Below are 24188 nucleotides of genomic sequence, written 5' to 3'. Positions count from 1 at the left end.
TCAAAACAAAGACCTTCAGAACAAACATAACAAACAACAAAAGGGCTCCTCCCTTGAACTTGCCTGAGTTCCTGGGATCAGCCTATCTCTGGCCCCCAGCGCTATGATCATAGTAGCATACCATCATGCTCAACTTTTATGTGGTGGGTCCTGAGCCAGCTCTGCAGCAGGGTGCCTGCCTTTTTCCATAAATAAAATGATCCTCCTTCAGAATTGATACAAGACTTACATGAGATAGCATAGTGAAAATATATTCCAAACTGAAAAGAGATTTCCCAGTGCTAGAAAGAATCTAAAACCTAGTCACTGACCCCATTTGAATGCAACTTGGGACAAAGCCAAGAATCAGTCTTGCTGTGGTTCAGGTTCAATTAGAAGACCCGGGAGGACAGATCAGCAGGGATCGCAACTATTTATATCCCAGCGCTCCAATTCAGATAAACATAAATGACTAGGCTTTGCCTACACTCCAAGAGATATGGTGCTTTCTCTGTATCCATTCCTGTGGGGGGTCCCTGCAAAACGGTCAGGAAGAGCTTTTCCTCTGTTCACACTGCACCAGACCTCGTACTTCTGTATGATTCGCTCAGGATAGTGCCTGGGTGCCACTTTAGAAGGCAAGGAATTTTGCGTCCTACACAGTACAGTGGCAGCCAGGGTGGGGGATGAGTATGAGAAGTGAGATACCTAATCTACAGATGTTCTCACGGAATTATGTCTAAATGTGCCAAGAGTTTTACAAAGCGTAAATTACGAGCCAGGCATGCAATCGAGAGGCTTTTAGGAGGAATTAAATACGCGTCTCCCCCTACCCAACACCCCCCTTACCCACCCCCCAGTCGGCGCGGCTCAAGCTAGCATTCCTGTGGACAGCAAAGGAAACCCTATCACACTCTCGCAGTTACAAGAAGGGGTGGGGCCTCCTCGGGTTTTTGTCTCTGCAGACATCCAGAAAGGCAAGACTCATTGCTCAAGCTTTAAAACAACCTAGCGTGAAGCGGTGGGCTTGTATTCTGAACATTCGGGTGACTGAGACGAGGGCCGGGAGTACCAGGTCGGCCTTATGTCAGAAAAGTCAAATACACAGGTGTGGTGGTGGGCACCCATAATTCCAGTACTCTGAAAGGCAGGAAGATCAGGAGTTCAGGGTCACCGTCCGGTGCTCTGAGAGTTGGAGGCCACTTTAGGAATTACCATTTACTGTCTCAATAAATAAGCAAACAAAACAATCTAGGGCCTCCTCCGGAATCTGGAGAGAACCCGGGCCTGCAGCCTGACCGCTACATCAAAAGGCCCGCGTAGCGCTGCGCAGTTCCGCAAGCCGCTCCGCTCCACGCCTCCTGCGCATGCTCCAACCGCACCCTGCTACCCTCCCAGCCGAGCCCTACAGTCCCCGACACACCGTCTTCCGCTCGCTCTCGCGAGTCCAGGTGACGGGCGCGCGCGGCCCAGGTGGCTGTCGGCTGCCCCGCCCACCGCTCCTGCGGGAGAAACCATCTTCTCCAAGGGGAGGGGGGGCCTGCGAATGTCTGTACCGGAAACGGAAGTTACGTACAGGAAGCGACCGGCATTCTGGGTAATAATCTGTTTACTTCCTGTGGCCGTGGAACCCGTATTATCGTATACGGCGAGAATGGCCCTGGAGACGGTGCCAAAGGACCTGCGGCATCTGCGAGCTTGTTTGCTGTGCTCGTTAGTCAAGGTATCCGTCGGAGCCTTGGTTGTAGGAGCGATTGAGTTGGCAAAATGGGAGAAAGTGGGTGAAATGGGGCCAGACACAGGAAAGAAAAGGCCTGAGATTCAGGGAGTGGGAAGACTAAGGGAGCCGTTGTTTACGTTCAAGGAACGTGAGCTGGGCATTCGTGCCTGCTAGGGTTTGTGTTTCAGTTCCCAGCTTAACTTAGCAGAAGTTTGTCTCCCCAACAGACGTTCGGTGAACTTACTGTGTTGGGCTGGAAAGACGCTAGGAGCCAAAGCATCTGAGAGAGTAGCTGAAGAGAACACCTGACCCCAAAGAGACTAGAAAAAAATATATGTAAGCTGAGTTAGGGACGGGAGGTGTGAGGGTAGTGTTTAGGAATCGTTTGGAGAGCAGTAGGTGTTGGATTATATAGAGGATGAAGAGGTTGGCCTCGTCGAAATATTAAGACGTCGTTTATGCTCATAATGGCTGTATCTTTTCCTTTCCAGACTATAGACCAGTTTGAATATGATGGGTGTGACAATTGCGATGCATACCTACAAATGAAGGGCAACAGAGAGATGGTGTATGACTGCACCAGCTCTTCATTTGATGGGTAAGGCCCTTTCATGTCCCTTTCTTTACTTCTGCACAATCTTGGCTATGACTCAAGACGTTAGTATGGGGCAGATTTTTGAGGACTTTAAGACTAGCTTAGGGGTTGGGGATTTAGCTCAGTGGTAGAGCGCTTGCCTAGCAAGCGCAAGGCCCTGGGTTCGGTCCCCAGCTCCGAAAAAAAGAAAAAAGAAGAAGAAAAAAAAGAAAAAAAGAAAAAAAGACTAGCTTAACAGTTCTTTGGAGAGCTACTAATTCTATGTGTCCAGCCCAGTACCTGTGAGCATCTGTGATTGCTGAGTACTTGACATGTGGCTAGTTCAAATTAGGATATGCTTAAGTGTCAGTACATTCAGCGTGAGGAAAAAGAATGTCAAATATCTGATTCTTTTTTTTTAAAGATTAGTTAAAAGTTGAAATAATGTTTTAGGGTTATTTGGTTAAAATAAATGTTGAAGTTAATTTCATCTTTTACTGTTTTAAACAGTGGCTAGAGGACATTTAAAATGGTGTGTACTTTTTCTGTAGTCCTATTTAGCAATGCTTCACAACTCTTGTCCACTCAATTATAGTTGAGTCTGTTTATTTTATGTATAAATGCCTGCCACAGGACATACAAGGTGGTAGATCCTTAATGTTGAAGGGTTGGAAGTAGAATGCAGCAGTAGAGCACGTGACTACCATCTGGGTTTAATTCCTTTTTTTTTTAAAGATTTATTTATTTTATGTATGTAAGTACACTGTATTTGTCTTCAGACACACCAGCAGAGGCCATCAGATTTCATTACAGATGGTCATGAGCCACCATATGGTTGCTGGGAATTGAACTCAGGACCTCTGGAAGAGCAGGCAGTGCTCTTAACCTCTGAGCCATCTCTCCAGCCCCCCTGGGTTTAATTCCTAATGCTCCTCCAAAAAGGTTGGCTACATGAAAGATCTGTTTTGAAAATGAAGGGGTACAGTACAGTAATCTATTCCCTCATACAGTATCTTGGTGAGTATGGTGTCTTGCACCTATAATCTCATCATCTAAGAGGGCGACACCAGAGAGTGGGGGGTTCAGAACAAGCCTCAGATGTGTAATGAGTTTGAGGCCAGCCTGAGCTACATGAGACCCCGTCTCAAACAAGACCAGCTAGATATCCCAGCAGGTTAAGATGCCTGATAACCTTGACTTCAGTCCCTGGATCCCACAAGGTGGCAGGAGAGAACTGAGTCCCTGGAATTGTTTTCTGACCACAACACATTCACCCTGGCATGCATATGTGAGAGGGTGCGCGGCAAGCTCGTGCACATAACCCCAAGTAAGTTAACTAGAAAAAATGATAATAAAACAAAATGGGAGAAGCAAAAGTGGTCTGGTCTTTTTCCTCAAGGCAGCAGCACTGCTATGTTTCTTCTGGACTGCAGGCCAATTAAAGACTGCTTAAGGTTAGTGCTTGTTAAAGTTCTGTGAAGGTGGGTCTGATCTCCTCTAGGGGAGAATGAAAGATTGGGCACAAAGATGCAGGTTTGGAACCTTTAGCTCCTGTGCCTGCAAATGCACATTTCCTGTATTCTCACCCCTTTGTTTCTTCATCAGCCATTCAAGGTTGGGACAAAGCTGGGAGTGTCAATGCAGCCTTCAGTCCTGGCTTAAGATGAGGCAGGGCTTGGGGGGAAGACAAGTGTCGGGTAGCCCTCTGCCGCATCTTGAGACCCGCATCTAAAAATACAAAAGTAAACTGGAGTCACTCTCATCTATAAGGGAACGCCTGTGCTAGCTGCTTTGAAAGACATAAGAGTCACTTTGAATCCTTACCAATTTAACCTGTTTAAAGCAGAGGATGGTCTTATTGGGTCCCAGTGGGAGGAGAAGCCCTTGGTCCTGCCAAGGCTGGATGCCCCAGTGTAGGGGAATGTCAGGGTGAGGAGGCAGGAAACACCCTCATAGAGGCAGGGGGAGGGGAAGTGGGATAGGGGGTTTATGAACAGGAAACCAGGAAAGGGGATAGCATTTGAAATGTAAATTAAAAATTCAATTAAAAAGCAGTCACAGGAAAAAATTATTTTAAAGATATGCTTTGTTTTTTTTTGTTTTTTTTTTTTTTTCGGGGCTGGGGAATCGAACCCAGGACCTTGCGCTTCCTAGGCAAGCGCTCTACCACTGAGCCAAATCCCCAACCCCTTGTTTTTAAATTATGTATATGTGTGTGGCTAGGTGCACATGATTACAAGGGCCCAAGAAGGCCAGAGTCCTTGGAGCTAGAGTTACAGGCAGTTATGACCTGTTCTGTGTGGACGCTGGGAACTACACTTGTGTCCTCTTGAAGAACAGTGTGTGCTGTTAATCACTGAGCAGCCTCACCAGTTTCCAAAAGTTTCTCTTTAAAGTTTGCTATTTTTTAAAAATACTTATTTATTTGTTTGTTTTATGTGAGTACACTGTCACTCTCTTAGTCACCCCAGAAGAGAGCATTAGCTCCTATTATAGATGGTTGTGAGCCACCATGTGGTTGCTGGGAATTGAACTCAGGACCTCTGAAAGAACAGTCAGTGCTCTTAACTGCTGAGCCATCTCTCCAGCCCCGCTATTTTTATTATATATAAAACACAGATTTTTTTTTTTTTTTTTTTTGGTTCTTTTTTTTTCGGAGCTGGGGACCGAACCCAGGGCCTTGTGCTTCCTAGGCAAGCGCTCTACCACTGAGCTAAATCCCCAACCCCAAAACACAGATTTTTAAAAGATTATCATCTGCTGATGCCATGGTTTCTTACCTTGTGCCCATTGTGAAGAGTACACTTAGTAGATTAACTACACTTACAGCCTTAAGCCCCTCTGTCAGGGCTTTTGGGTGTGTGTGTGTGTTCATAGAATGGCTGTGTCATAATGTGACAACTAGTTCTTTAAGGTTCCAGTTTCTCCCTCCTTCCTAACTCCTACTGCTTTCTGGGTTTCTGTTCTTGTGTTTTTTCGTTGGGGTTCTTGTTTGTTTGCGGGTTTGTTTATCGTTATTTTGTATTTTTTTCTTTGAGACAGGGTTTCTCTGTCTCCTGGCTGGCCTCAAACTCACAGAGATCCACCTGCCTCTATGTCCAGAGCCTTGGGATTATAGGTGTGTACTTCTCCTGGCTTTCTTGTTTGTTGTCTTTGTAGAGCCACCCTGCTGAGTGTGGATTATATTTTTATAATTGTTAGGGCTGGAGAGATGGCTCAGCGGTTAAGAGCACTGACTTCTCTTCCAGAGGTTCTGAGTTCAAATTCCAGCAACCACATGGTGGCTCACAACCACCTGTAATGGGATCTTATGCCCTCTTCTGGTGTGTCTAAAGACAGCTACAGTGTACTTATATATAATAAATACATGTATCTTTAAAAAAAAAGATAGTTGTTACTAGAATAGATCAACCCTCTTTTTAAATTTATTTTGGAAACAGGGTTATTTTTAAGTTGGTCAAATAGACCTTGGACTGGAAATCTGCTTTAGCCTCCTGAATTGCAGACTGCCTGATCAGGCCTGACTAAAATTGTAGGATTTCAGAAAAAGTTGAGATGAGGTAGAAAGGACTTTTCAAATATTACTGAGAGGGTCGATTGTGAAGGGCAGAGGAAGTCCAGGAGCTGGTGGGAGAGCCTGTGTAACCGTCTGTCCCGGATCACTGCAGAGCTGCTTGCCCTTCTACCCTTCTTCCCCTCCTGGACATCAGCGTTGCTGCTGGGAAAATGGGCAGCTATGGAGGAGGCAGTCAGCAGTGCCAGTCCTAGTAACTGTTGCCTGGGTGGATGAATAGCCGATAACCCATAGCACCTGTCTACTTGTGTAGTGGCTTTCTGCTCCTCAGCCTATGGAAGCAGCGCTATCTGTCAAAGGACTGTTGGAATGGGAAGGGACACTTGGCATCTACTCTGTCGGTGTCTGTACTGTCTCGGCCTTAGTCTCACTGGTGAGAATCTGTGAAATGTCTCCAGCTGTACTTAAGACTGCACAGCTCATTAAAGGAAGGGGTTGTCCAAGTCCAGTTCGCTTTCAGGAAAAGGATCCATTGTTTTGACTCCTTTGCTCCAGGCTCCAGACCCCCTCGTGATTGGGCTGGGTGTCTTCAGTGCTGGACATCCACAGGTAAAGCTCTTCTTACTGGCTGGACATAGACTGCAAGGCCTTTGTCACGCCCTTCCTCAGTGGTGCCTTGCCTGGAGCTGTTCCTGTACTCAGCAGCCCCTCTGACTCTTTGTCCTCTCTCTCTCTAGAATCATCGCGATGATGAGTCCAGAGGACAGCTGGGTCTCCAAGTGGCAGCGCGTCAGTAAGTGTCTTTCCTGTCCTCCTGTCCTGGCCTGTGCAGTGTTGGGAACGTGCCTAAGGCTCTGCAAGGATGTGGGAAAGATGGGGGTAGAGAACAGCCGAGCCTTGGGGCTGGCAAGATGGCTCAGCAGTGCCAGTCTAGCCAACGTGGGTCTGCTCTTGGGGAACCACATGTTGGAAGGAGAGAAATGACTGTAAATTGTCTTCTCACCTTCCACACGTGCACCATGGAATGTTTTACATACACACACACACACACACACACACACACACACACACACACACACACCAGACACACAAACTCACACGCATTCGTGCACCCTAGCTCTCTTCTATTTGGGCTTAATTTTTCATTGGTTTTTCAGTCTTAACTCATTCCTATTTTAATCTCCTCTGTTCCTCAGGTAACTTTAAGCCAGGTGTATACGCTGTGTCAGTCACTGGTCGTCTGCCCCAAGGTAATAGTTGTAACAGCAGCAGTGGGCATCTGCCAGGCCCAGCAGAAGCCTCTGTTTCCCAGTAGCTCTTTGCCTGGATCTTAGGTGATAGTCAGGCAACTACAGTGCTGGGGGACTTGGGGGGACATCTTTATCCTCCTAACTCTCATGGGACTGTTTCTTTTTCTGTCATAGGAATCGTGCGGGAGCTGAAAAGTCGAGGAGTGGCCTACAAATCGAGAGACACAGCAATAAAGACCTAGCTAGGTGCAGGCCATAGCGTCTTGTTCTCTACTTCTGTCCTTGTTTTCTTGTGGAACTAAAGGGTGGGACCCCAAAGACTCCTTGCCCTCCAGCTCAGGATCAGCAGACCCCGTGAAGGCAGCACATCCAGCCTTAAGTCACCTCCCTTTCTCTGACCACTGGTGAAGTGGGAGTGTCTGAGTGGATTCTCAGAGGCTGTTTCAGGAGAGTAAGATGCTGATTTCCCACCTCTGTTCAGGGTTTTGCCTTTGTCCATGGGCAGGACTTTGGTTCAAATGCCAATAAAACAAACCTTTGGAACATACTTAAAGAGTACTAAGGCCTGTGCCTTTGACCTTTTCCTCTCACGATGAGGCCTCACTTGCCTGCTGACCGGAAGTCCAATATCCTGTCCTCTCTCCCTGGTGTACCCTCCTTTGAAGGAATCAAGGCTCCTTGGTGCCTTTTTCCTTGACCCTCTATCACTTCCCTCTCTTCCTTTGTCTCTTTTCTTTGCTCCTGTTGTACCTTTGCCGGGTGATCTGGGTTTTTGTGTTTCCATGGAAAACAGGCCCTCCTCTGGCTAAGAAGGGAGCCATGGGTAATGCCACATTGGCCAAGATGTCTTTTTTTTTTTTTTTTTTTTAAATAATAAAACGTTTACCATATATTCTCACTATGTCACAGAAATTGTTTCCCCACTTGAGTTTCTCTTCAGTCTCCATCTGTGAAATAGGGTGGTCGCTCCTGTTTATTGCCCTGTCTGTTTATTTTAGGGTTGTGAGGACTGGAAATGAAGAATAAGACAAGTAGGAAGCTCCCCTAAAAGGGCCCAATGTGGCACATGCCTGAAATCCAGCACACAGAATCTGAGGTTGGGGTTTAGGTCAAGTCTGGGTTATATAACGGACCCCCATCTCAGAAAGCCAAATAATACTAAAGAGTGATGTGTAAAGTGTGTTGTCTGGTTACCCTGCTGTTCTTCAGTATTTATACCGTCTTCACAGTTAGGCAGACGTGGGGATGGTGCCCAGAGTCTTCCTGCTGGGGGAGCACCACCTTGCTAGTGGGGATACCTGCACTAGACTCTGTCCCTGCTATTGTCACCTGTAGACAGTATGAGGAGGAAGATTGCTGACCCAGTGGCTGTCTCTTGGCCCTGTGCTTGTCGTCCCAGCCTGTGGAAAGCAGGCTGGTAGTGACCAGGCTACTCATGTCCACTCACGGATCCCCACCAGGAGTGTTTTCACTTTCATCATCAAGCTCTGAGGGAACAGATCATCACCCTCAATTCCAAACCGAGCTGTTGAAGGAGTTCTCTAGCCCAGCCATCCAAAATGAAACACCATCGCTGGCGAGTTCTTCAGGGAGTCTCATTTGGAAAGGGGCCTCCGTGGCTAGCCAGAGTAACTCTGTCGGGCTGAAACTTACCTCCTGGAGGGAAAGAAAATTTCCCAGGAGCTGAGCCTGTGCAGTCAACGCCTCTGCTTTCACTGGCCTTTTCAGAAGTCCCCTGGAAAGCCCCAGCTGCTGCTCTGCGTACATGACCCGGATATGACTGTGTGGTGAGAATGGAAACAGTTGTGGGGAGGGGAGGCAAGAGTCTGTACAAATAACCACACTGGGGCTGCTGGAGTCCCACACCTTCTGGGCCCCAACTGTCAATCGCACAGGAAGTGAAAGACACAGCCACTGTCAACCATGGGGGGCACGGGTCTCGTTGCAGCTTCCCCCACCTGGGAGCTACTTTTCCATCCCCCTCATCTTGTGGTACCGGGACCTGTATTAGCTGCTGCCCAGCAGCCCAGACAGGCAGAGTGCTAGAGTCACATTCTTCCTTTGAGCCAAAAGATGGTTGAGGCAGGAATTTGGTTCTGGGCTCTCAGGGTGGGCTGCCCTGTGGCATAGGGGCCTTTCAAATTTCAGGACTGCGGTCTGCGTTTTGCTGCCTTAGGGGTTCAGTGCTTAAGTTTAGACCTATCCTGGCTTAGGAGGTTTGAGTGGCCCCAGGGTCTTAAGCTACTCCCCTTGACTTCTTCAGTGCCAGGGGTTAAACTTTGAGCCTCAGGCATGCTAGGTAAGCATTCTACCACTGAACTATACCCACCCTTTTGCTTTTGGGGTCATACCTCACTAATATTCTACACTGGCTAGAAAGTCACTCTAATGCAGGCTGGCTTTCAGCTTGGCATCCTCTTCCCTCCCAAGTAACTGGGATGGCAGGTGTGCACCATGAGGCCTTCTTGTTCAGTGGTTTGACCTCTGTCCCTTGAGGGGGACAAGGCTCCTCCCCTGTTTAAGCGGGTCGATTCAGCTTAGACAAAACTAGAAACAGCACCCATCAAGCTGCTTTGAGACTGCTGCTTCATCCTCACATTCTGCCTCCTGGTATTAGTCTCCCCAAAGCTGAGGGACACAGTGACAGCTCAGTGGTGACTGGAAGCTGGTAGAGCCAAGAGACACGATGTCTCAGCAGAGAGCAGTTTCCCTAAGAATAAGGGTGACAGGATGGCTTGCCAGGCTGGGGGCAGACACTGCTCTTGAGGTAGGCACCATGTTGCCCTCAGCCTGTCAACAGCCAGCTGCTCAAGTCTCCAGGCCTGGCACCTGAAAGACGACTGATCTCTGTGCATATCAGAGGCAGGTAGGTAATAGTAAAGACAGACTTTGCTTCGGAAATCTAGCTCCTACTTAGTATCCAAAAAGACTTTGATGTAAATAGTATTTGGTAGTTGACAAAGATCTTTGACATCCATGATCTCATCCAATCTTTACAAACTCCTAGGACATAGCCCTTGTTTAGCAACAGGGGCCAGCTGTGAGGGTTAACATGGCTTAGCCAGATTAAGTAGTGGGGCCTTAGCTCAAACAATACAATGTCCACAGTTGAGCACTGATGTTTCTCATCTGATTCCTGCCTGTATGAGGGTAAGCATACCTTCATAATGTGAGGCGTTAGCTTTTTTTTTTTTTTTTTTTTTCTCTTTTTTTGGAGCTGGGGACCCGAACCCAGGGGCCTTGCGCTTACTAGGCAAGCGCTCTACCACTGAGCTAAATCCCCAATCCCGAGGCGTTAGCTTTTTGTTTGAAGTCATAACACCTTGTCCTGGCATCCAGGACCCTGCTGACCTCCCTATGTAATTATGTAATTCCTTTAGTCCCCAGTCTAAACTTGTCTACAAAGCAGTGGAGTGCTAGGCTAGAGAAGAGGTCAAACAGAGCCAGCCCTTCGGTTCTCTTCATTGTCCTCTTCCATTCATCTCCAAGTCCTAGGCACCTGCCAACCTGTGCCCAAGTCTTCCATCCTCCTTGGCATTGTCCTTTCTTCCCCCTCCACCTGAGCCTGATTGCCCCTACCCCCCAGCCTGATGGAACACAGACATTTGTGTGTGATGACCCTGCTGAGGGCAAGAACCCCTGCATCCCAGACCTGCTTCCTCTGCCAACCCTGTCCTTGTGACTTTAAATCATGGTGTTTACACATTTTCTTCTTTTCCTTTCTTTTTTCTTCTTTTCTTTTGTCTTCTCTCCTTTTTTTCCTCTTTTTTTTTTTTTTTTTTTTTGAGACAGGGTCTCACTATTGTAACCCTTTCTGATTAACCTAGAACTCACTAGAACAGACTACAGTTGGACTTAGAGATCCACCTTCCTCTGCCTCCCAAGAGCTGGCACTAAAAGCATGTGTTATTGTGCTCAGTCAGTGCAAAGCTTCTCCACAAAACCCAGTTGACAAAGCTACAGCACTAGTTGGCAAGACAGATGCACCTGTGTTAGGCACGGGTGGGAGAGAGCATGCAGGACACCGAAGGGCCAGGAAGGAATATTATTTCCCTTGTTTTCAAGCAAGCACTCTACCACTGAGCTACACTCCCCCCCCCAACCCCCTGCCTTGTTATTCAAACTGGTCTAGAACTTAACTCTGTACCCCAGGCTGGCCTTGAACTTTACAGAGATCTGCCTACTTCTGCTAGTGCTCAGACCAAAGGTGTATACCACCACTGCTCAGCGTGCTTTGAATTTGTAATCCTCCCGAGTAGCTGGTATTGCAGTCCTACCCATCTAAATGTGCCCCTCTCTCCCCTCCCCCTTCCTCCCCGCCTCTGAGTATGTATGTGCTGCTGAGGATTTGAACCAGGGGATCTTGTGCATCCAGTGTTCCGCCATTGAGATACATGCCTAGTCTTTTTTTTTTTTTTTTTTTTTTAATGTATTACGACTTTTGCCATCTGCACACAAGAATCGGGGTTTGACTTAACCTCTATTTAGCTCAAAGTCATTGTCAGGAGCCTTCGTCTTTGCGTCCTGTGTTAAAATGGTTTCAAGGCTAATTATTTTTCTACTTCTTAGATTCACAGCCTGTCAGCTGTCGCGTATGTCATTCATTCATGGCTGTCTCCCTTCTAGTTTTGCTTGAACTGAAGGAACAGACGGCTACCTTTGGTACATACTGTAGTGTGGCGGGTGAGTGAGTAAGGTTAGATCAAGAAAAGCACATGGCTGCTTGCCTGGGTCTTTGGCTGGGTGCAGAGGCCTCCATCTGTGGGAGGGTAAGCTGAAGGAAGATAGGATAGTGGGGCTAGTGGAGTATTATTAAGGCTTCCACCTTATGAGTGACAGGACCAGACCACATCGGCCTGACTCCAGGAGGGACCATGGCTGCATGGTGTGTCCTCAGAGACTTTATTTACCTTAAGGTGCTGCCATGCTCTGTGAACACCCCAGGGACAGGCACCATACTGCCCTGTGCTGTGGGCATCAACATTTGGGGTTGAAAACTATTGTCCTGTTGAGTTCTGGCACTCCGTCTCAGCAGGCCCTTTTGGTTGGGGGGAAGGACAATACAGAGGACTCGAGACCTGAGGAGCTTTCCATGGGGTTCATCCCTTGGCTGATAGGTGCCCGTGCCTGTAAGTCAGGGCGCTTAGCAGGCCCATTTCCAGAGCTCTGCGTGTGTGACTTCCCTATGTATACCTCCTCTCTGCAGACTGAGACCTTGTACAGCACAGTGAACAGAGGGAAGAGCTTCAGACACCAAGGCAAGACCCTTGCTGCTTTCCAAAGGTGTTTCTCCTTCTCCCCAAACCCAGCATCTGCCACCTTTTTTTTTTTTCATTTTGTTTGTTTTCTTTGAAAAAAAAAAATATCTGGTAGGGCCATTAGGCAGAAAAGGCTGGTGGCGCTGGAGCTGGACGGAGTGGTAACTTGATTGTTCCCTAGGGGACTGAATAGCGAAAGTACGTAGGGAAAACACAGCTCTGTTCTTGGGAGGGGAAGAGAGGGAGAGGGTACCAGTAACCACCTCTGGAACTCTTAGCAGGAACTGCATGACCTGAGACAAGAGAGTGCTGGGAAAGCCCAGAGACAACCTGGCAGCGTCTCCACTGCCTATAGGCAGCTGTAGTACTTTCTCTGGGCAGTTTAAGAGACTCACGCCCTCAGCCCTGCCCCCTAGAGAAGCAGGAAGATGGAGGGCGGGTCTCTGACCGAGAGCGAGAGGTGGGGCATGACCTGGAATTCAGGCTTCTGCAGGGCTAGATGAGGTAGGCAGTGGAGGCAGGCATGCCCCTGGATTAGGCAAGTATCAGTCTCTCCTACCAAAGGAGAGAGTAATCGTCCCCTTTACCCACTTAGATATACCAGGGCCAGAATTGAACTGATGTCCTTGCAAAAGGATTTTTCCTGGAAACCAGAGGCAAGAACATGGTGGGGAACTGCCGTTGGCCTGCGTTCCTCCATAGCAAGTGTCCTCTCGTGTGTCAATGTCCAGGTTCAAAACTGCATCAGGTCCTCAGTGACAGTCTCACAAGACATTAGTATTCCCTTCTCACAGATGAGACCACTTGAGTCTTTCCCCTTGTCCATCACAGCGTGCTTACGGCCATTCTGGGGGCAGCAACAGGGTCAGGGAGGGCAGTCCTCCTCGTGTTCCTTTTGCCTCCTGGAAGCCCTACATGCAGTTGGGGCTGGGGGAAGGTGTAGCTGTAAGTCTGCAGACCTCAGCTGCAGACCTCAGTCAAGACCCCCTTGGGAGTCAGGCCCTCATACCCAGCTATGTTCACAAACCCTCAGACCCTTAGAGGAGGAGGGCTTGGATCCCCTGCCCCCTTCTCTCCCACCTCCATATGTCCTAGCCTCTCACCTCCCCCTCTTGGAACCACAGCCCCATGACGCCGACACTCATGCTCCATTGGTCTACGTGGAGAGCATTTGCCCTTATTTGGCTAGGCCAGCTCCAGGCTGGGCCTCCACCTCCAGCCCAGCCCCCACAGGCCTGCCTCTCTCACTTCGTCTTTTTGAGGTTTGGCTGTGGGGCCCAGTGGGCGTCACTTCAAACGCACTTTCTGGTTGAGTCACTTTTAACGGCTCAGTGCTGTGAACTGCTGGGTTGTTGCTGTTTGCTCAGCTCCCGGGCACCCTGTAGGCTCGGGGGCTAACCCTCCCTCCCCCACCCGACTGCTCAAGGACTGGGTGGACGGTGACCTTGGGAAGGTTTTGCAGACCACTTGGGTGACCCATTTAGTCACATCCACTGTCCCTACTCACAAGCCTGGGGTGGGGAAGTGGCCCTGAGGCTCTCCCATAGCTCCAGCTCCTTCCTTAGACTGGGATTTAGCGGGCGGACAGGTCCTCATGGGAGAACTGCTTCTTTGGGGACAATTAGAATTGACTTCTTTGGGGGAACAAAAATGGGGTGCAGACTGTCGGCTGACATTTAGGAAGCAGAAACTTAACCTGGCCGAGATCAAGTTCCTCAATTCAGAATAGGGATACTGACATTTGCCTTACTGGGTCAATCTAATGAGACGCAGACCGAACGTGCTTCTCCTGTTTACTGGGTACCCTGCTGGACCTCCTGTGGCACGGAGAGTAACAACATGGAAGTCAAGCTAGTTCCTGCCTGTGACGGTCTCCTCTTCCCACACCTTATCTTGTATTTCCAGCTGTGTCTGGGGCATGAGGAATCCTGTGGAGGACGGGGGTTGACAGAAGAACTAGAGAACCTTCTGCCCCCGGAGCCCTCTCTGGACATCCCTCTGGAAGGGTGTACAGCTGCCCTGTGGCTCGGCAGATTTAGAACGTGGTACTATTGCTTCCTCCTACCATTACGGGCTTTGGACCTTTGTCCTTGGGGATACTTTAGAGTAAAATCAGGTCCTTTGATCAACTCTCCTCCATTCTATAGTCAAAGAAACAGGATGGGGGCTCAGGGCAGATTCAGTAACAGGCCCAAATCTGCACTGTAAAAGCTCCAAGATTCTTGTCTCCCCATTTTGTGCTCTTGGCTGTCCTCTTATCAAGGGTAGGATTCAGTTTTTTGAGAGATCATGGTGGGCAGTACTTTCTTTCTCTCTCCCAATCCCCTTTCCTTGTTTGCTTTCCTATGTCCGTGTAATCAAAGGAGATGTAGGCCATGCATGCCCTTCTTCTCCTTCACTGTGTGTGTCCTGGACTCTGTTATGACATGGAGAGGTGAATGTGTGGGACTCAGGCTGGATCCTACACATGACAGTCACACACACACACACACACACACACACACACACACACACACACACACACACACACACACCCTCTCACGGGGGAGAGAATGGGGCGGTATTGTTTAATCCAGAGCCGGAATAGCTAGGCACGTTAGGCCTTGCACCCATGTGTAGAAAGAACTTTCCTTTTCCTGCCAGTGTCCCTAGGAGATCCCAGAGGAGAATGCTTTTGGTTTCATAACCACTCCCACAGCTGTGGTGAGGGTGCCTTTCTCCTTTCCACAAGCACCCCCCTTCTTACCCAGACTTTCTGCTTCTTCCCAGACGCTGTGGAAAGAACCCTGCACTTGGCCCTCACCTCAGTCTGCCTTCTGTTTCTCTTTGCTTGCAACTTGGCTTCCTAAGGGCCGGTTTGCTGCTTGAAACCCCTGTCCTATGATCTCAGAGCAGCTGAGCCAGAGCCCTATAAAACAGCTTCCCAGAGCGAGCCGTGTCCCTTGTCCGACAGGACACGAGTATGAGGTTGAATCTGAAAGATGTCTGGACAGAGGAGGCAGAGGCCAAAAGAGACCGCCTGTCCACTCCTGGCCCGATAGGAAGCAACCCTCGTGCTCCCAGGGCACTGAGATAACCTGGGATCCTCCAGGTGCTGAGATGATCTCTGCTGGGGACCTGGCCGAGGCACTTCTGTCCACTGACCCTTGCTTTTCTTTTCATTGTGATTGCTTTACTGGGTTTTGTGGTGCTGGGGCATCAGTTTCTCTCCTTTGTGGCACTCCTGCCTCAACCCTGGTTCCCTGAAGGGTGGGCCTCTCAACCTTCTCGACTTCCTGTTTGTGAGTGGTTAGCTCCTGTGGCTTCTCTCATCAGAAGCAGGTTATCTGGCCTGCCATCTCTGCCTGCTTGTCTGTCTGCCCACTGAGTGAGGCCCCAGCCAGGCCCGTGCAGCTGGAGTGTGAAGTCTTGGGTTTTGTCTCAGTGCTTTCACTCTGGGCCTTCACTCCTTCTAAGGCAAAGGCCTTCGAAAGGCCTTTTCTCTGCTGCTTCTCTCTGCCCAGTGCCCCTTCCAAGCTCTCCCCAACTCGAATTTACTTCTTCCAGAAGGCCTCTGCTGATATCCCCCCATCCCTCTCCCCAGGTCACCCCAAAGGCCCTCTCAGCACCAAGGGAGGACTACTTGGTACCTGCCCATAGTGCATACATACGCAAAATTCCCCTACATCCCCCTACAGTGACCCCAAGTTCCTCCTCAACTCCACCCTTCTCAGAAACTGAGAGTCCTCCATAGTGGGCCTGAGTGTTCCCTTGAGGCCTGCAGCCCTCATCTCAGCATACAAGGTGGCTGTCCTCAGAGTTGGTTAGGAAGGAGTGGGAGGAAAAGACTGTGTGTCCAGAGCTTTCCAGGTCGGGGACTCATCCTCTAAGTGAATAGGGCTTGTTTCCTGTCCCCATTCTCCTCAGCCCTACTTTCCCTTAGGGGAGATATCCCAGGAAACACGGATCAGAACCAGGCGGCAGATGTAGCCGTGTTGGTAGAGTACTTGCCAGGAATGCACTAAACCTGTAATCCTGGCATTTAAGGGAGGGGCAGGGGGTCAAAGTTCAAGGTCATCCTTGATTACGTAGCAAGTTCAAGGCCTGCCTAAACTACATATCATCCTGCCTCTAAAACAGGGTGGGATGGGTGGAGAGATGGCTCAGCAGTTAAGAGCAGTCATTGCCAGCTCTTCCAGGGGTCTGGGTTCAATTCTCAGCACCTTCGTGGAAGCTAACGACTGCCTATTATTCTAATTCCAGGGGACCCGCCACCTTCATCTAACATGCAGGCAAAACATCAATGTACAAAAAAATAAAAATAAAGTATTTAAAAAAATACCCCCCCCAATAAACAAAAAACAGCCAAGTCAAGAAGGTTGAGAGGCCCACCCTGTATACCTTTGATCTCAGCATTGGAGAGGCAGAAGCAGGAGGAGCTTTGGGAGTTTGAGACTAGCAAGGTTTACAGAGTGAGTTCTATGATAACCAGGACTACACAGAGAAACCCTGTCTCAACAAACAGTAAAGTGAAAACCAGAAAAGACCTTGGAGGATATTTTTCCACAGAATTTAAATGGCGGTGGCTGCCTCACATGCGCCTCACTGTCTGGATGCATTCCCAACGGTCGACTTTGAATCATCTACTTGAACTCTCTCTCCCCAACCAAGAAAGCCATTAAGACCTCCCCTTTCAGCTCCAGACCACCACTGATGGTTTTGAATGTCTCTTCCAGGGAGGCTTAGGCAGCAGGAAGCTTTGGGGTCGACAGTGTGTGTGTTGGGGGTTAGGCCTATCCTTCAGAGACACCTGTGTGCTCCAGGACTTGTCACTGGCCTGAGTCCTGGGTGGGGCTTCCTGTGTCCTTGCAGGAGTGGATAGGAGGCCGTTGTCCTGGGCTGGTTGCACCTACATGTGCGGCCCTAGGATGTCCACTCATCTCAGTGGCTCACAGGTATATTACCCCTCTCACAAACACACCCTCCTCTAACATCCCCAAGTCCTTGCCCTAAGATGCTACCTCTTCCCACCTGTCGTGTCTCTTCTCTCTGGTTCTTATTTTAGGGGGTTTTCAGACTCGGCGTGGTGAAGCCCAAGGCACAGGAGCCCTGAACTCCTCCTCAGTTCCTTTGTCCTTCAGCCCCAGCCTCAAGATGGGAACCACAGAAAATCCCAGACCCTCCAAGAAACTCCCTGATTCCATAAATGCTATGGCTAGAGTTTCTAGGTGGTTTGGGGCACTGAAGACTGTCTACAGCTGGGACACAGCTTCTCAGAGGGAGCACCCAGCACCCTGCTTAGGACAGAAGAGGAGCTAGAGTGCTCCTTGGACTCAGGTCTGCCTTGTTACAAGATGTCACATACTCAAGACATCTACAACACAACAGGGACCAGAAGCCAGGTCTTGCCCTTCATTCTGTGGACACCTTCTCTAGGACAGGGTGCCTCCTCAGCGATAGCTCTAGGGCTGTCCTAAGCCCTGAAGGATAGGGGTTCAGAAACCCAGGTTACTGCACAACTTTGATATTCTTATCCTCTTATCTCCTGGGGCAGCCACTTCCCCTCCACCCAGGTCTGAGGCCTGGTGGTGGTCTCTTAAAGGAACACTGACCTATTTTGGGCCAGCTAACCTTGCAAGACTGTTTACCACTGTTTTTTTGGACCTTACGGGTGAAGAGTCATGTTCTGCCTTTCCTACTCCCACTTGAGAGTACTGGGACAAAGAAACTCTTTTCCAGGTTTGCAGCACCTCTTCATTAATAAAGCATGTGGCCCAGTCTTCCTTTCTCGGTCTGACCCTCCTCCAATTCCCTTCTGGGACTTGAATCTATAGTCCCTGAAGCCAGTGCGGACCTGTGGCTAAATGGAATACCCACAGAAGACACTCGTGTCGTTCCCAAAGGAGATATTAGTGGTTCTTCCTATCTTCCTGCCTCTTCTGATTGACCTCAAGGCCATTCTTGACTCCAGAACGAAGATCACTGAGCGGCTTGGGGAAGCCAGGGAAATATATGGGGCTCATGTTCAGACCCTAAACTCCTGCCCAGACTCCTACCTTGCTCCCCTCCCCCAGTTACGGGCCCTAGGCTGAGCAGTTTCCTGTCTTCCCCGTGGGGAAAGTGGGGGTTGACATGCAGGTGGGCGGGCCCGTGCCCACATCCGGTGGCCAGGAGAACCTCCTGTCAGAGCCCTTTTCCTCCCCTCCCCCAAGACTCCAAGGTACCTATGCTCTACCCCAGGGCCATTATCCTGATATGCCCTGTCCTTGCATCTTCGTGGGCCCTAAAAACAACACCAAGACCCAACCCAATTGTGACACACACCCCTATAGTTCTTGTCACCTGAGGGGCTAGGCTTCCTTGGGGAAGTGGTGGCTTTCAGGGATGTTGTGAAAATTGAACCTAAGGAAGATGTTGGTGTATGGGTTCCAACTTCCCTTCATGCCTCTGCACCTTCCACAGCCTCTCAGGAGAACATTCGGAACGGCCATGCCTTGCTTGGTCTCAGTGACCAGACCAAAGGCCCATCAGTGGGGGTAGGGCTCAGGGAACTGTGTTTTTCTAGTGTTGGGATTCAGGACGTTTTTTCAGGGCGCTCAGTGAAGGCCCTAGCAGGGAACTGTTGTCTCCTGGGGTCAAGTCCAATGAGTCAGTGTCAACTCTTGAACCATCTCCTGTGGCTGGTGCCACTGGGGAAGGGCAAGCCTGGAATCCAGGAAGCCACCTGCCCAGGGCATGTGAGATGGCCTCTTCAGCCCCCTCCCGCCAATACCCAGCCTTGTCTCTGGTTTCCTGTCAGTCTGCACTCCCCAGGGAGGGGAGGGGTGGCTAATCTCTGATGCGTTGTGGAGGCGGGCTCCAAGACCGTTGGGCGCCCTGAGATCTGACCCACGTGGCCTCAGGGTTATAAGCCCTGCCCACCCTGAAGGGAACCCCACTTTGGAGCCTGTTCTTCTCAGCTCTACAGCATCAGGTAAGACCTAAATCTTCACTCTGGCCCCAACCAGGGCTCTTTAATTCTGGGCCTAAGGGACAGTGAAGGGCTTACGGGTAGGGTGCAGATTCTAAGTGGAGGTTCGGGACAGCAGGAGGTTACGGGATTGGGTGCTGGGGCTCCCTAACAAAGCTTTAGTCAAAGGAGCAATGACGCTTGGACCCACTGGCCTTCGTTGGAGGAAGCTTTTAAATCTTTTTAAAAAAAATTTTTTTTTTTTTCTGGCGCCGAGGACCGAACCCAGGGCTTTGCGCCTGCTAGGCAAGCGCTCTACCACTGAGCTAAATCCCTAACCCCGTCTTTTAAATCTTCTAAAAACATAATTTTGAAAGGGAAAATTACTTCTGGGCTCCCTCCTCCTGAAAAAAAGGAGCGTCTAAAGCTCCTAGGGAAGGAGGGTTGGCGAGTAGGGTGGAGTTGGGTGAGTGGGCAAAGGCTAAAAAAGCGAGACAGTATCAGCAATTGGTGCCCTGTTATTTTTTTCCACCCAACATGGCCGCTAGTCCATTTTGGATTCCAGCTTGAGGAGCGGCCAGGAGTGAGGGAGTCAGGGGCCTTGGTCCAATGGGGAGACTAGGAACATGGGCTTCTGGGAGTGGAGGCCTCTGTCTAATGGGAAGCCTGGGCACTGAGGCCTTTAAGGGAGGAGGCCGTGGCTGCCTCACTTGGATTCAAGACAGTGTGGGTCATATGCCTGGGAGGCACCGCCCAGGATGTTGCAGTTCTAAAGATGGGGATGAGTCCTCCGGAGTGGCCACGGTCTCTACCTGAGTGTCCCTGAGAAGGGAGAGAATAGGGTGGAAACCTGGGGGGGGAGGAAGAAGGTTACAAAGAGGAAGTTAGGCGGGGGTGGGGGTGGGAAGAAGAGGCTAGTCTGGCGCCATGCTGAGTCACCACCCACAAGGCCCAGGGCGGGCCCTCTAGGGGGCCATAGGCAGGGTGGAGGGGTCCTTGGGAAGTTACAAGGAGGGTGGGGGCAGGGGCCTTTATTAAAGCAGGAGTCCGAAAGAAGAGCAGGTGGCCTGAAGAATCCCCGTGGACAGACAGACAGTGCAGTCACCCATAAAGTAGAAAGCACTACTAACAGCACTGGAGGGTGTAGTGTTTCCTACTTTATGGATGAGTGTACTGTGGGCTTCGGAGATCACGCCACACCGCGGCCCCCTGCCACCACCTTCCTCTACCCCAGCATCAAGGAGACAGGTGAGCATCTCTTGAACCTCTTCATTTGGCCAGCCCCCATCCCCCGAAACACCATCCCCGCTCCCCAAAGCACTGTGCTTCCTGACTCCAGATACTTGGGGAAACACCACAGCCGCTCTCTCGAATGGGGTGGGGCTGGATGTGTGGGTCTTGTCCTGCACCGCAGGCAGACTGGGGATTCCAGAAGGGAGCCCAGATGGATGGGATTGGGTGAAGGTCACAGGGCCCTCAACACTAATAAAGAATGGACTTGTTTCACTTTTGTCTGAGACTCTGTTATTGGGGTTATGTGAGTTACCCGGATGCCTGGGAACAGAACTGACCAAGAGAGAAAGGCTGGCCTCACTGACATGAGCAGAAGACTTTGACCTGACTAGGACACAGCCTGGGGGTGGAAAGGCTTGGGCCACCGGAAGCAGACTTTCTGGCAAAGTGAAAGGGGATAAGGGGGCCTCTATGTTTGACCCTAATTTCGGTGCTAGCTTCCTTTTACTCTGTATACCTCCAAAATGACGGCTGCTTGCCTCTGGTTTTGGTCTAAGAAAGTCTATATATAGTAGTGGTTCTCAACCTTCCTAATGCTGCCACCCTTTAATACGATTCCTCGTGGTTGTGACCCCCAACCATAAGATTACTTTCATTGTTGCTTCATTCAAGTGTCATTTTGCTACTGTTAGGAATTGTAATATCTGTGTTTTCTGATGATCCTGGGCCACTCTGTGAAAGGGTTTATCCCCTAAGGGATCCCAGCCCATATCTTGAGAACCACTGGACCACTGGTGTAGAGGATCCTTGTTGGTGTAGGAGTTGGGCAAAACCACGATAGCACAGTGTGTGCCCATCTGCATTGTACACATCAACACAGGTCATTGGTGTTAATTGATAAAGTGCACATTCACCAGGGCCTGTACACAGATGCCAGCAACATGCACGAACTGTGACATAGAGACACTGAGACATGGCTGGCATAACATGGGTATACAGTCACCTGGGACAAACACAACACCATGTTCAATAGAACTTACACATATAATGGCATATCATGCCAAAGAATATTCCCATTGGTGACATTCACATGCGGTGGCTTCCTGTACATATGACACACACCAAAAGCGAGATCAAGATCTCTCTGGATTGCCACAAGGATTAACTGGAAAAAAATATTTTTACTGGTGCATGTGAGTGCGGGTATCCTGTGCTGTGGTATGCCTATAGGACCAGAGAACACCTTGCATGAGGGAGTTCTCCACTTTGGCCATGTGGTTACTGGGGAATCAAACTCCAGTGGTCAGGCTTGGTGGTGGCAAATATGTCCACCCACAGAGCCATCCTACTGACCAGATTGAAAAAGTATTTTTAATTACAAGCCAGCTGTAGATGTCTACAACCCCAGCAGCTGGAAGGGGAAGGACGGGTCTGAGCTAAGCAAGACCCTATCAGAAAGGAAGTTGTCTTTTTATAACGCGTAGACTTGTCATTCTCGTGATTTCCTCAATAGTACGGCACAGTCATTAGCATTCACATTGTATTATAAAGCAGGCATCTAAACAATCCAGAGAGGATTTAAAGCACAAGGGAGGGCTAAGGATACAGCTGGGTGGCAGAGTGCTTGCCTAGCATGCAGGAGACCTTGTGTCTACAGGCGGTGCCTAAACAGCGTGCAGATATTCACCATATTACATGAAAGGACTTAAGTGTCCCAGAACTAGGTGGGGCATCCTGAGAGGATCTTATAGACAATCCCCATTAAACATGGAGAGGTGAAAAAATAGATATACGGAGATAGCATGCATGCACTTCATGCCTGGCTAGTATACCATCATATACATAATCATTGTATGCCATCGTACATTATTACATGACAATGCATGTCATAATGTATTAGTGCTATATGATGGCCTAGATCTCTGTGATTCATGGCCTGATATAATTTGAAAAATACAATGATACTCATAATTGCATGTACAGAGACATACAGTGACACAGGAAAACGTGCAGATACATATCCAATGAAATTCATAGGCAAAGCAGCACACATGCAATGATCTCTGTATGTACACAAGGCATAGATACATATATACACTCTTCTATGCTATACATATACTATGTATATGACATGCATATACATGCGGACCTAAAGCTGCACGACATAGCATGTACGCTGATGTTTACACTGCTTTAGAGAAAATGAATGTTACCTTACCCCTATGCAACCCCCATCCCTCCGGGTTCCATCGGCTCTGGCCTGGGTGGAGTCTACCAACCGAGGTGGGGGCTGTTCTCTCCGGTGTAGCTGCTATTCCATAGGGGTGCCACATGAGGGCCCTCGACCTTGGCTTGAGACTGGCTTGTCTTGCTGCGTCCAGGAGCAACGTTCTTATCTCTAGAGATCTAGGTGCCCCACATACAGGCAGACACCTGGGTGGGGCAGTTCCTATGTCCTTGTTCCCAAAAGCCATTTTCTCATAGCAAAAAATAAATAAAGCCTAAGGCTAGACAGAAGATGAACTTCCTGGCAGTTGAGGGCAAAACCAGCCCAACAGGTCCCCGTCTCGTGGCCTTCCCTGCTGGCCTGTGAAGGCTGGCTGCTCTGTCCCCCAAATGTGATCTGCCTTGGAGGAGCCGGGGTAATTTTTCAGCCTATTTCAACCTCTGTCGTTTTGCTTGTCTTTCTATTTTCAGCCTTTTATTTCTTTGTTTTATCCCAAATCCCATCATTTCGGCTCTGTCCTTGTCTACGGCTAAGTCCCTGTCACATTGTCCTAGCTCCATAGTCTTGCCTGAGAGGAGAGGACTACTCCATTCCTCTGCATCCTGGAAATGAGGGTCTGTGGGGTCAAGGGGATGAAGAGGCCATGTTTGGGGGTGTGCGTGTTTGGGGGGGGCGGCTTTCTAAGCTACCATCCAGCAAGGAACCTGCTCTTTCCTCTGTCCCGACCCTGCCAGCCTGCCAGCCGGTCCAGCCCACCAGTCCAGCGCCATCGCCATGGAAACCAGCAGCTGACTTCCTATTGGTGGGCAGGAGGGGAGGAGGAGGGGGAAGGGAGGGATGATGATTCTCCCCTGCTCCCCCCCTCCCCATTCTGAGGCTCTGCCCTCCTTCGTGCCCACCATCTCATTTGGGGAGCTCCGGGACCGTGAGGGACCCCTGCAGTCCCTCGAGCTGAGACTAGCTGAGGCAAAGACTATGAGGCAAGCGGCTCATCGACCCAGGCCTCCTTAGGACCGCCCAGCCACCCAGCAAGCAAGTGATCGGCGGCAGCGGAGGGAGAAGCTGGAGATAAAGGACCACAGTGGACCACTAGGGATCATTCCCAGAAACTCCTGAAGACCCTATCCAGGCAGAGGGGTCGTGATGGATGGCCAGACCCACAGACACTGAAAGACACACACCACTACAGCTACACGGGGCTTCACAACACCGAGATAGGACCAGCGACAGCATCACATATTGCCACAGCCCTGCAATACAGACAGCCCCTACCCCACGCAGAAATAACTGGTAACTCTTAAATAGGCACAGACAGTGACACATAGCACCACCCTTCTCGACACACAAGTGGGGGTATTCATCCTCCAATCACACCATAAGACATCACTGACCTGCAGGGACAGACCTGGAGGCACACATACACATATCTTCAGCCAGGCATTCCTGGCGGTGGCCTCTGCACCCCCCCGCCCCAGGGACACCCTTGTCCCCCACACACGTACGCG

At 49.8% G+C, this 24188-nt stretch overlaps 1 protein-coding gene across 1 annotated transcript; it reads left to right on the top strand.

Annotated features, from left to right (window-relative positions):
* Window positions 1-1576: 1576 nt before the first annotated feature.
* Supt4h1 (SPT4 homolog, DSIF elongation factor subunit) lies at window positions 1577-7936 on the top strand. Its single transcript, XM_032913324.1, has 5 exons — window positions 1577-1702; window positions 2191-2297; window positions 6525-6580; window positions 6984-7037; window positions 7212-7936. The coding sequence occupies exons 1-5, from the start codon at window positions 1634-1636 to the stop codon at window positions 7277-7279; spliced, it is 354 nt and encodes a 117-aa protein (XP_032769215.1). The 5' UTR covers window positions 1577-1633; the 3' UTR covers window positions 7280-7936.
* The last annotated feature ends 16252 nt before the right edge of the window (window positions 7937-24188 follow it).

This window comes from Rattus rattus, chromosome 9 (assembly GCF_011064425.1).
Source record: "Rattus rattus isolate New Zealand chromosome 9, Rrattus_CSIRO_v1, whole genome shotgun sequence".
Classification (NCBI taxonomy): Eukaryota; Metazoa; Chordata; class Mammalia; order Rodentia; family Muridae; genus Rattus; species Rattus rattus.
Note: the sequence above shows the minus strand (reverse complement) of the source record. Positions and strands in the feature narration are given on the sequence as shown.